At 47.0% G+C, this 13,071-nt stretch overlaps 1 protein-coding gene across 1 annotated transcript; it reads left to right on the top strand.

The window, feature by feature from the left end:
• Positions 1 to 8,480: 8,480 nt before the first annotated feature.
• Positions 8,481 to 11,260, top strand: LOC127771091 (disease resistance protein RPM1-like). The gene is made up of 2 exons (XM_052296915.1): positions 8,481 to 10,845; positions 11,079 to 11,260. The coding sequence occupies exons 1-2, from the start codon at positions 8,571 to 8,573 to the stop codon at positions 11,135 to 11,137; spliced, it is 2,334 nt and encodes a 777-aa protein (XP_052152875.1). The 5' UTR covers positions 8,481 to 8,570; the 3' UTR covers positions 11,138 to 11,260.
• Positions 11,261 to 13,071: the final 1,811 nt, after the last annotated feature.

Raw genomic sequence — 13,071 nt, 5'->3', positions numbered from 1 at the left:
GCCTAGCCGTCCTCGCGTCCCGCGCCGCCGCGGGCTGTCACCGTCGCTGTTGCCTCACTCCGCCGCTGCCACCGCACGCAGTCGCGCCGCCTCGCGCCCCGCGCCGCCGTCGTCGTCGCTATCCGTCGCCGCTCCCGCACCGCGCGTTGTCGTCGTCCCGTCGTCGCGCACCTGTCCCGTCGGCCCCGCGCCCCTGCCCCGCCGCGCACCTGTCACGCCGCCGTCGCGTCGCCCGTCGCGTCGCCATCGCCACGCGCTGCGAGCCGTCGCCGTTAGCCTCGTGCCCCGAGCTGTCGCACGCCCGTCGCTGCCGCCGCGCGCCGCTCGCCTGTCGCCATCCCGCCCGTCGCGTCGCCGCTCGTCACCATCGCCTCGCTCTCCACGCGCGGCGCCGCCCCATCGCCCTCAGGCCGACCACCCCTCCCCGCGCCTATATAAACCCCTCCCCGGCTGCCCATTGCTTCCCACACTACCCTCACCACCTCCCCTCCCTTTCCCCTCTCTTTCCCATCCCCGGCGTCGCCGCCTCTTTGGAAGCCGCCGCCGCCGCCGCTGAGCCGACGCGCCCCGCCGCCGTGCTGCGCCTCGTCGCCGCGCCGTGCTGCGCCTCGTCGCCGCGCCGTGCTCCGCCGTCGATCCCGCCGCCGCGTCTCCGTCGACCCCGCTGCCGGTCAGGTGAGCCTCCCCCTCCCCCACCGCTTGTCGTCGCGCCGCGCCGCCCGTCGGTTCTAGCCGAGCCAAGAGAGAGAGAGGAGAAAACAGAGAAGACAGAGAGAGAAAAGAGAATGGAGGAGAGAGGTTAGAGTGGGCCCCACGTGATTAGTAAATAGTAATCCTCCCCTTGATCTTTATTAGTTAAGTCCCTTACATGTGGGGTCCCTATGATTAACATCTATGGAAATTCACTTATATATGTTGTGTCCATGGCAGGCCGGTCCCACAGGTCAGTCTATGTAAATTATGGAGTAAAAATAAATGAATTAGGAACAGTACTGTTTCTCAATTATTCAAATTTGAATCTTTACACTAGCATAACTTATTCATTTTAACTCGGATTTGAGTGAAACTTGAACCTAAATTCATCTAAATTCATAAGCTTTCCAATGGTATATAATTCACTATTTAATAAAACATTTTTATAATTATTAAATAATTAATATCAAATGGGTAGGTGATGGTGAACTTAAAAATGTGCTAATATATAAAATTGATATTGTACAGTAGAGTAGATGTAATAATATTGGTCTTTAACATGTTTTGTTACTGTAGCAACCACATAAATTAATTATAATTAATGTTTTAAATTAATAGGAGCATAGGAAGTATTAGTGCCATTAACTAATAGATGTCCATATATAATTATGTCCATGACTTATAAATTATTTACATGAAGTTTAGCCTTACATTAACCTTTAACTTTTAACTTGTTTATGAGGAATAGGAGCAGAGTGGCTATGATAGAACCACCTAAATAAGGTTGAGTTGGTTAGCATCCAATAATTACTCTAACAGTAAAATCATTTATCAACCCACTTAGATCACATATACTGTGTAGCTTGTAGTATATATATAGTTCGGTCAACCTCCAGTGAATAGCCAACGGAACCATCCTGTACAGTGAACAGCCAAGCCCTTAGTTGTTCTTGAACACTCACATATACTGTACAGTCTATTATAGCTATACGTTATAGTATTAAATCGCTTGATTGCATATATTAAAATTAAAGAGGATATATGACAAACATGTATGGTGGATAAATACCAATTATAGACCTTGACCTTATATAACCCAAGTCCAATTATAGATTAGGATTAATCATTGTAAAATTATGTGATGGGATAATCTGTAACCATAATATGATTAACCTAAACAACTCTAACATACAAAGCATAGATAATTATTAACCTTTTATAATTTATTGTGACAAGTAAAATATGTTCATAATTAAAGTAAAGCCTCCATCAATTAAATAATAATACAAATGATTCACTGTAATTATTTGATTGATCCTAAATCCATCCGACAACAGAACCTCTAGTATATGACCACTTTATTTAGATAAATGCATATGTAGCCATAATCCTTCCATAGTCATTTGATAGACTAAACCACCGATTAGCCAAATATATATGTATCCCATAAATGTGTTGGCTAACTCCTAAATAGACCACGATGACAATAGAAAGATTAAGAAACTTAGCCCTTAGCATGATTGGAATCCATTAGTAAACACGAATAGTACATTTTGTTGTGCATATTTGATTGTTGTTTGAATGTTGGTTTTTCTCGCGTATTATAGACCTTGTATATCGGTTAGTCGTGAGGCAACGTCTGCAACTTCCAGGAGGTGAAGGTTGATCAAGATTACATCAAAGAATAAGGACTATCTTGAGCAGGCAAGTCATCACTATTCCTTGAACATGTTGATCCCAATTGTGAAATTATTTTGTTTACAAATAAAATTGCATGCAATGATGAACATCCTACTTGTGATTATGCCATGCCTTGATTATTGTTTACCCCTTATGCCTTCGTAACCATGTTTACGTATGAGTCCCTAGTCAATTATGACAATTGCTTAGAAATGCTATTCTAGAATCATGCATACTCATATTTATCAAATGCTATATGCTTGGGCAATTACCTTTGGGAAGGTAATTGAGATGCGGCATGTGGAGACATGAGCGCCACATTGCCATGATGTTGATGACATGATTTGTGAAAGGAGAAATAAAATTAAACAATTGCTTTCGACTGGGGCGGACGGAGGATTTGGGTGGTATCTGGAAAAGGCTAGTACCGTCCCCGGTCAATTAAGGACCGAGCCATGAAGTTAAGCATGAAACGACCCCCGTACAACCGCACTTCTCGTATGGGTATAGACTTAGCGGAGTAGATAGCTGAGCGGAGGCAGTATCCATGCATAGTGGTTTCTTGATGTGTGAGGCAGAGGCTCTACGGTGGGGCAGCCATTGGTAGGACCGCGAGGCGGGTGTCTACAGTGGTGTCGCCATTGGTAGGACTGCCATGTGAGAATCTAAACATAATTATAACCTAATGCATGTGTGAGTCTTCCTTTCCCGGGTGCGCCAGAACTCCTCTCACTGCTAGAAACCGTGTACACCTAGAGTGCATGAGGACTCAAGTTCATGGAGCGGGTACTGCCAATGCGAGGTTATCGAAAAGCTTTGCCGTGACGCGTCTCATGTGTTGAGACGAGGCTCATGTGTTGGGCAGTCGCGAAGTGCGGGTAAAGTGTACATCCACTGTAGTGTGAGTAAACCAAATCTGTTTGTCACACCCTGAAGTTCTTTCCCAAGCCTAAATTGAAGTTATAAATGGTCTCAAGAAAATACCTGTGTAAAGCAAAAGTAAACCTTAATAAATTAATGCAAATAATAATCGGAATTGGTATGTGGAATTTTTTTTCTTGAGTTCTACATGTCGAAATTCGCTAACAAGATTTTTAGTGGAATTTTCAGAGCTCTTGAAATAATTTTAACCAATTAAAATTGAGCATAAGCAATATTTAAATCCCTGGGAAAATTCTTTTTCTTTTTCCTTTCTTTTCCTTTCTCTTTTTCTTTGAATGGGCCGCCGGCCTATTCTCCTTCCTTCCTCCCCTCCCGCTGGGCCGGCCGAAGGCCAAGGCCCAGCTAGGCCGCGCGGGCCGGCCGCCCGCCTCCTCTCACCCGGGACGCCGACAGATGGGGCCCACCTGTCGGACCCGTCTCCCACCTCGCACCGCGCCGCCGCGCCCGCAACCACCGCCGCGCCCACGCCTCCGCCTCCTCCGGGCCACGTCGGCCACGCCCGCGCAAGCGCCGCACCTCCCGCGCCCACTCCCCTCTCTCTCCCGCCCGCACCCGCGCCCGAGATGGCCAGGATTCGATTTTCGAATCGAATCCCGCCTCTCTCTCCTCCCCCACTCCCCGCGTTGGCCGGCGGAATCCCGCCCCTACCAGCCACGTCCGGATTCCCCTCCGCTATTTAAGCTCCGCCGTCGCCCCTTTCTCTTTTTCCCCATTTCGCCGAACTCCCTTGTGCTCCCCATCGCTCCCGCGCCGTGCAACCACCCGCCGCCGCCGCTCCCGCTACTCCGGCCGCCGCTAGCCACCGCTAGACTCGCCGCCGCGCCGCGCCGTCGCCGCCGTCGGGTTCGTGTGGCCGAGATCCACCCCGTCCGCCCTTCCTCCGTCGAGATTCGTCGCCGAAACCCGCATCCCCTCGCGCTCCGGTGAGCTCTACCCCTACCGCCGCCTTCGGCCATGGATGCCGGCCGCCGTGGTTCACCTCCCTCCCTCTAACCTCTATCTTTTCCTCCCTTAGGGCATTCCGGACCTCGTCCGCCCGTCGCCGCCGTTTGCCCATGGTCGCCGTCGCCGTTCGCCATCGTCTTCCTCCGCGCCGGCCACCCTTGGTGAGGCGTCCTCTCACCTCTATTCCCCTCCCTCTCCTTCCTAGCCACCGCCTTCGCGCCGCCGCCGGTTGCCGTCGTCGGCAACGCGTGCGCGCGCGCGCGCCGTCGCCATCGCCGTGGCCGGTCGGCCGGCCTTGAGCCGAGCTGAGCCGGGTCACCGCCGCCCGTCCGATCGGCCCCGGGGCGATCTGGGCCGTCGGTCCCATGGGCCGTCGGTCCCATGGACCGGCGGTGGACCACCCGCGTGGTCCCGGTCCATGGTGGACCGGCAGCCTTGGGCCGCTGACCCGGGGGCCCCACTTGCCGGCGCCCCTCTCTCCCCTTGAGCCGCTGACATGCGGGCCCCGCCTGTCGGCGCCACCCCCCCCCCTTTGATGACGTCAGCCCTGGTATTTATTGCGCAATAAATGATTTAAGGATTTTTGTTATAGTAATAAACACAGTGAATCTTCTAAAATTCATAACTAATTCATCTGTGCTCCGTTTAAGCCCATTCAAGTCTCAGTAAATCAAGAAAAATGTGTAGAATCCATTAAAAATGGTTTTGTTCTCTGTTTCAGTAGTATTATAGCCTGTTTGTATTGTTTGCTTTGTATGTCGCTTAGATTCCAGTTCTTCCGACGCTTCGGTGTACTTCGAAATAGTCGCCGAGGTTCCTCCAGCGGCAGAGCAAGGCAAGTTATACTTGTCACTTGAACATGTTGATCCTATATTGCAAATGCTCTATTGTTTTTCTTCAAATATTGCATTGTTTTATAATGTTACTATGGGATGTTTACCTATTGTCATAGCCATACTATTGTTGTACCATGTTCCTTTGTTAGCTTGGGTTATAACATGAATAGACTTTGGACTAGGAATTGCTTAGCCATGCTTAGTTCAACTAGTACACAATGGGGAAAATCCTATTAATGTTTAGACTGTTGGTTCTAATGGTATTGTTGGATTAGTGCCACTGCTTTGGTGTTGGTTAATTAAAATGAATCACATGATGGGCTGTGGGTGCATGGTTTTGCTGGTCGCACCCATGGCAGTTAAGGACCGGTTCGCGGGATGCCCTGGAAGAACTTATCGTACTTACCACAAGCCAGCGTGGGCAACGGCTAGGCTTGTAGTGTAGCTTTCCTCTAGCTGACACATCCAGGCAAGGGTGGGCGTGATGGAGCGGGGCGGGCCCTGCGACGGCCTCTGTCGCTTCCGGATTCACCTAGGCACGAGAGGGGACTGCCCGCTGCCTTGCGAGGAGTGGGGGTGAAACCTGAGGTGTGGTGTGCTTGGTTAGAGGGGGTTATGCGAAGGGTCCTGTCACGGCCTCTTTCCGGTATGTCGTGATGGCATGTCGGCGCACGGAAACGTGTTGTGGGGCTGTGTCTTGTGGGTACAGTTGTACACCTCTGATCAGAGTAAAACTATTCGAATAGCCGTGCCCGTAGTTATGGGCGGTCAACCAGATTCACCGTGATTAGTCTCACCCTAGTTTAGTCTAATGAAATTGGATAGTATAGGTGGATGGTTGGGCCTGTTGCAACGTGGTATAGCGTTGGACAGTGGATGACTAATATTGATTAATTATTACAACTGTTTAATTCTTCCAACTTCTGTTTATAAATGCTCGCTTTATGCAAATGAACCACTCTAGCTCTCCTTTGATAATTCCCTGCATCATACCCCTATTCCGGTATGACTTGCTGAGTACAGTGGGTAGTACTCAGTCTTGCTCTATTTTCCCCAACCCCAGAGTACGAGTATGTGTCAGATGGTAGTTTCTCTGAGGAGTAGGCTTCGTCCGTGCCGTCGAGGATGCCTGTGGAGTGGTGTTCCCGCTGCAGTTCAAGTCAACGCTTAGCTCCTGTTATCTTTCGTTTTTCCGCTGCATTTATGTAAGACTTTTATGATGTTTGTAAGACGTGGATCTGAATGTCAACATTGTCGTTTGTGTACCCCGGCCGGTCCTGGACGGGGATTTTAATGCACATTCTGCTTGGAATTCTATTCGGGAATTTCTGGGCGTGACATATTCGAATAGCCGTGCTCGCGGTTATGGAGCACCGGGACGTGTATTATACTTGGCTAGACTCTAATTTCTTAACTTGTGCGGGATGGGATATTGCATGATGATTTTTATGCTGATGGAGCCACTTGCTGAGAGGAGGGAAGGTGGACGTCCTCAGACAACCATGACGACTCAATGGCGGGAAGTTATCCTTGGGATCACAATGGATGGTGGACAGAACCGTCGTTGTTTAATTGGACATTGGTACTAAAATTTGATCAGTCTATGCTAGATCTTAGGCTTGTGAAAAGATTTGCAAAATTTGCTTTACGCAAAAGAACCTGGAGCCCTCCCTTGAAATACCCTATATCATATGCATTGTTGCTGTGGTGGCTTGCTGAGTACGGTTGGTACTCACCCTTGCTATTTATATATCTTTTAGGAGAGTGTTGAAGAGAAGCCCTTGTCGGTACGCTTGCGTATCCAACAAGATGATCGGAGTGCGGTCTTGTTCTAGGTCTCGTTCCCCAGTCGACTGTCTGTGGCATGTTAACCAGACCCTTATAATATTTTGTCTTCCGCTGTTGTTCTCTGATAGTTGTTGGCCTACCTGGCCCTAATGTAAGTATTTAACTCTTTTAGCCTGAATTCATTCGTGATATGTTGTGATCCAACTATGTATGTATGTACCAACTACCGATCCAGGGATTGGTACGGATAAACACAGAAGATTTCCGATTTCCAAAATCGGGGGTCTACAGTCCCTTAACTAGTGACCGAATTTAATTCATATACCGGAACCACGATACCGGGATATCTCGAACCCCCAACTATTAAAATCCTGTGCGATTTGACTCCCTTGACGGCTTTAGAGGACGGTTTTGCTGATATGGCGTCTATGTGGCAGTGTTGAAGCTGCCTTCATCCCGTGTGACACTTATATAGCATTAGAACTAAAAATATATATGGGACACATTTGTCATTCAAAATACCACATGGGACAAAGAATGGGTCAACATCGCCACGTATACGTCACGTTAGCTAAACCGACTTACAAAACCGTTAAGGGAGTCAAATTACTCTGGTTTTAATAGTTAGAAGATCGAAATATCTAGTATTGTGATTCGGTGATATGAATCAGATTTGACCATTAATTAAGAGAGTCTAACTTATTTCAGAAATCCTCCCCATAGGGCACCCGATGGGGAGAAAAAAAAGGCGCCCCGCACCACCCACGCCTCGCGCACCCCACCAAGCACGCGCGTTGCAAGAACCGTCCCGACATAACGGAACGGAAAACGTCTTATTAAGGGGGATCCGTTTCATTTTTTTCCATCATTAAATGTTTCAGCTAGTATACTCGTGATGTTTCCCTACGTATGGATCAAATGTTGTAGTGGATTTTTTATATTGTTTAATATTTTTATCTTGATGGACACGTGGTTTGTTGATGTACATGAGTTTTAAGTGTTGCAATGGCTTTAAATCGTTTGATGCATACGTTGTACCAAATTATTTCACCTAGTAATCTGACCGTGTTTCATTTTCTTTTAAGAATTGAAATATTCTTTCGTTATTTGCTGAAACATTGTTTTTATGTAGGGTAAAACAAAGCTCTTTTTTTTTAAAATCGTTGTTTTATACATTGTAGCAAAATATTTCATGAGATGATTTGGTTGTGTTTTAGCTTATTAAAAGATTGAAATATTTTTTATCTATTCATTCAGTGAAAAAAATCGGATGCTCGATTTTTTTTTTGTTGCTGGCGCGTCCAGCTTATTCCCCTCCCTTTCGCACCCATCCAGCCATGTCAAACGAGCGAGCTAAGAGCAAATATAATAGTAAGTTATAAGTCTATTATAAGCTTGTGTGGAGAAGAGAGGTAGAAAAAAATCAAAGGGGTTAGCTCTTATGCAAGAAATAAAGAGAGAGATAAAGAGAGAAAAAGAAAATTGTAGCTAACTATAAAGTATTATATATGTTGGTTTTAAAACAAGCTCCAAAACGGTTAACTCGTTGGACTTTTTGTGAACAGACTGCGCTGACGGTTTCTGTGCAGACTGCGCTGACGGTTCGCTTCCGTATACCAGAGAGAAACCAGAAGCTGCCCAACTAGTCAAAGCTCCAGTTTCGCTTTCGCACAGGCAACAGAAGCCATGGCGGAGATGATCGCCGTGACACTCTCGGCGAAGGTCGCCGCCGCGCTGTCCGGACCCGCGGCCGTCAGGCTCTCCTCTCTCGCCGGGGTTCGCTCGGGCATCGAAGCGGCGGCGCGAGACCTGGAGCTCCTCCGCGCCTTCCTCCGCTTCGTCGACTCCCTCCACGGCAGCGACCCGCTCGCCGACGCCTGGGTTGACCAGGTGCGCGACGTCGCCTTCGACCTGGAGGACGCCGCGGACGAGTACGCCTTCCTCTCCGGCCACGGCTTCTTCCGCCATGGCGCTAACTTGGGCGTCTGGTTCGCGCTCTCCAGGCGCCTGTGGAGGGCGCGGGAGAGGCTCCGCGAGCTCTCGGCCGCGAAGGAGCAGCTAGGAATCCGGCCGGCGGAGGTCTCCGCCTCGAGCTCGGGTGGCGCTGGTGGCTTGTCTGCGGCGATGATCGGTCGGAAGATAGCAGAGGCGTCGCACTTCGTAGAGGAGGGTGAGATCGTTGGTTTTGCGATGCACGAAAGGTTACTGATGAAATGGCTGACTGGGGATACTGACCCCCGGCAGCTGCTGATCGCAGTCTGCGGCATGGGCGGCGTTGGCAAGACAACTCTTGTCACAAACGTGTACAAGAAAGTCGCTGCAACCTGCCACTTTGATTGCGCTGCGTGGGTGGCTGTCTCCAAGAGCTTCACAACAGACGACCTCCTTAGAAGAATTGCCAAGGAATTTCATCGGGATAACCGCGGCTGCGTGCCGTGGGACGTGGACAATATGGACTACCGCTCGCTGGTTGAGGCTTTGCGTGGGCATCTCGCCAAGAAGAGGTACTTGCTTTTGCTGGATGATGTCTGGGATGCCCATGCGTGGTATGAGATCCGTCATGCTTTTGTTGACGATGGAACCAAGAGCCGGATAATCATCACTACACGCAGTCAGGACATTGCTTCTCTGGCATCATCGAATAGGATCATCAGACTGGAGCCACTTTCTGAGCAGGAAGCATGGTCTTTGTTTTGCAACACCACGTTCAGGGAAGATGCAGACCGAGAATGCCCATATTATCTGAGGCATTGGGCTTCAAAGATTCTGGACAGATGCTGTGGCCTGCCATTGGCAATTGTTTCTGTTGGTAATCTGCTTGTTTTGAAGGATAGAACAGAGTTTGCCTGGAAAAGTGTATATGACAGCCTTGTGTGGTATGAAAGCAGTGATCATGGAATTGGGCAGGTGTCAAGCATACTGAATCTGAGCTTCGATGATCTGCCTTACCACTTGAAGAAATGTTTTCTGTATTGCAGTATATACCCTGAGGATTTTATGATAAAGAGGAAGATTCTAATCAGAGCATGGATTGCAGAAGGTTTAATCAAGGAAAAGGGACAGGGCACAATGGAGGAGGTTGCGGATGATTACCTTAACCAGTTAGTGCAACGTTCCCTGTTGCAGGCTGCTGTCCAGAATGAGTTTGGACGTGCAAAGCGCTGTTGCATTCATGACCTGATCAGGGAAATGATAGTGCACAGATCAACAAAGGAAAGATTCTTTGTGTTCTCTAAATGCACTGTAACATTGAAGTCAAGCAAAAAAGCCCGTCATCTTGTATTTGACCGATGCAGAAGTGATCGTTTGTCAGCTCCCAAAATGAACTCGCTTCGCTCCTTCCATGCATTTAAGGCAGATTTGGACGCCTCACTCTTCTCTAGCTTTAGGTTATTGACTGTGTTGAACTTATGGTTCACTCCAATAGCTAAACTGCCTAGTGCGGTGGCCAGTCTTCTTAATTTGCGGTATCTTGGCATCCGTTCCACTCTCATCGGTGAGCTTCCAGAGGAGTTGGGACAATTACATAACTTACAAACTTTAGATGCTAAGTGGTCCATGGTACAGAGATTACCACAAAGCATAACAAAGCTCAAGAACCTGCGCCACTTGGTTTTGTATAGACGCCGATCTGCAGATTTCACCTATCCAGGCCCTGGTACGGCAATTGCGCTTCCTGATGGGCTGAAAAATCTGACCTGCCTGCAGACTCTTAAATACATTGAAGCTGATGAGAAGATGGTTAGATCCTTAGGAAGCTTAAAGCACATGAGGAGCCTAGAGCTATGTGGTGTGCATGAGAGCAATCTTATTCATTTGCCCTCGTCCATCTCCAAAATGACCTGCCTACTGCGCTTGGGAATTATCAGTCAGGATGCTAATGTAAAATTAGACCTGGAACCATTCTATCCTCCACCAATAAAGCTACAAAAACTTGCCTTAGCGGGGATGTTAGTAAGAGGTAAGTTACCTTCTTGGTTTGGCTCCCTTAATAACCTCATGCAGTTGCGATTGCATTCATCTAACCTCATGGAAGATTCACTTGGATTGCTCTCATCGCTTCCCCGGTTGTTGCATCTTAGCCTTGTCAATGCATACAGTGGGAAGAGTTTGACCTTTGCAAATGGTTATTTTCCAGCCCTTAAGAAACTAAGTTTGCACGACTTGCCTAACCTTTCTCACCTGGAGTTTCAGAAGGGGAGTCTTGTAGATCTACATGTGTTGATGCTTGGCCGATGTGCTCAGCTAAATAAACTACCCCAAGACATCAGGAACCTGGTAAATCTTGAAACCATGGATCTTTTTGAAATGCCAAGTGAGATAATACAGAATATACAGAACAATGAGATATTACAGGAACATAATCATGAGTCTGAGCACACAATAGTAATCAAGAACATCCGTTGGAATAATGGGAAATTGTTGGAGGAAAAAGTTTATATCAACCTATCACTATTGGAAAGTAGGCCCTTCATAGATAAAGAGCAGCATAATGTAAAGTCCCAAGCTGAAATTACTGCAGGTAGAACACACAATGAATGATCAGGTGTTCTACATATATGACCAACACTGACTTGCGGGCAGTTTATATAAGCATAAGGCAGGCTCCTTCAGTTGTCAACAGTCTTAGCCTTTTAAGAGTAGAGCTTGGTGCAGCTGATGTGGTTCAGTGAGTAAATTTGAATGGAGACACCTATTCTATGATGGATTTTAATTTACCCTCTATTTTCGTGCCTTTAGTAGCCTTTGTATTTCTAGCAATTGCAATGGCTTTCTTTTATTTCTTTGTGGGCAGAAAAATAAGATTGTTAAGAATCGACAGGACCGATTTTTCTCAAATGCATTCCCATAGGGGATCATAAATACAGATCTTTTGTAAGTAATATATATGATAGGTTATGTGGCACTTTCTACACGCAAATGTAAACCCTATATGGATGCGGATATAGGCTAAGGGCTCGTTCAGAGCACAAGATTGTAAAAATATAGGAATAGGAAAATCATAGAAATAGGATATGAATGTATGTATAGAACAAAGGATTGAAAAACACAGAAATCCAACTCAAGGAAATGTTGGAGTGGATGGAAATTTTCCTTTGTTTCCCACTAGAATCTACAGGAAAGGAAATATTCCTTTGTATTTCCCTAAGATCAATTCCTTTGAAACAAATGGTGCTACCATCACCGAATCCTTATGAATCAAAATCTGTCATAAATGCATGCATATGCGAACTGGGTATAGCGAGTTTTATTTGGACGCAGATTTAGTGACATTCCCCCGTGACATTCTCGGTGACATTGAGTCACTGACATGTGGGAATGTCACCGAATCCCAATCTGTTTTATTTTAGGTTGCCAGTCTGAGATCCGCGTCTCATTGTAACGGACGAATAACCCATCATTGTCAGGACCTCAAGTTCAGAGTTATGTTTCTTCAGAATTTTCAGGCTTCGGTTGGGAGTTCAGAGTTCTGTTTCTTCAGAGTTTCCAGGGCTCAGTTTCAGAAAGTTCAGTGTTTGGAGTTTAGGGTTCTGTTTATTCAGAGTTTTCAGGCTTCAGATTGGAGTCCAGAGTTTTCAGAGTTTAGATCCAAACAGCCTGTGTTCTAAAACAGCCTGTGTTTAGATCCAAAGTTTGGATCCAAACTTCAGTCATTTTCCATCACATCAACCTGTCATACACACACAACTTTTCAGTCACATCATCTTCAATTTCAACCAAAATCTAAACTTTGCGCTGAATTAAACACAGCCTTAGTTTTAGAAAGTTCAGTGCTTGGAGTTCAGGACTTCAGGGTTATGTTTCTTCAGAGTTTTCAGGCTTTAGTTTGGAGTTCAAAAGTTATGTTTCTTTAGAGTTTTCAGGCTTCTGTTTCTTCCGGCTGAACACGGCGACACGAGTCCCAGATTGCCGACTGCACTCGAAGGCTGAGATTGCGACAGCGCTGAAGTAAGGAAGATAGAACGGCCCAGGAGCCCTAGTAAACACTGTTTAAGTTTAAGCGTTGTCGTGTTGAGTTTTGGCGGGGATTAGCGGTCCTTAAGCTGATATCGAGTGATTAACACTAATCAGGTTGTAAGTCATCCTGGCCTGTGAAATGGGTAAGAAAACTGAGCCTTGCGGCTTGCGGCGACCACAAATTCTTCCCCAAATCCATCGTATCTACTCCATTTCTGTTGGAATTCAT

The sequence above is a fragment of the Oryza glaberrima genome, chromosome 4 (assembly GCF_000147395.1).
Source record: "Oryza glaberrima chromosome 4, OglaRS2, whole genome shotgun sequence".
In the NCBI taxonomy this organism is placed as follows: domain Eukaryota; kingdom Viridiplantae; phylum Streptophyta; class Magnoliopsida; order Poales; family Poaceae; genus Oryza; species Oryza glaberrima.
This window is presented reverse-complemented; position numbering and strand designations above follow the sequence as displayed.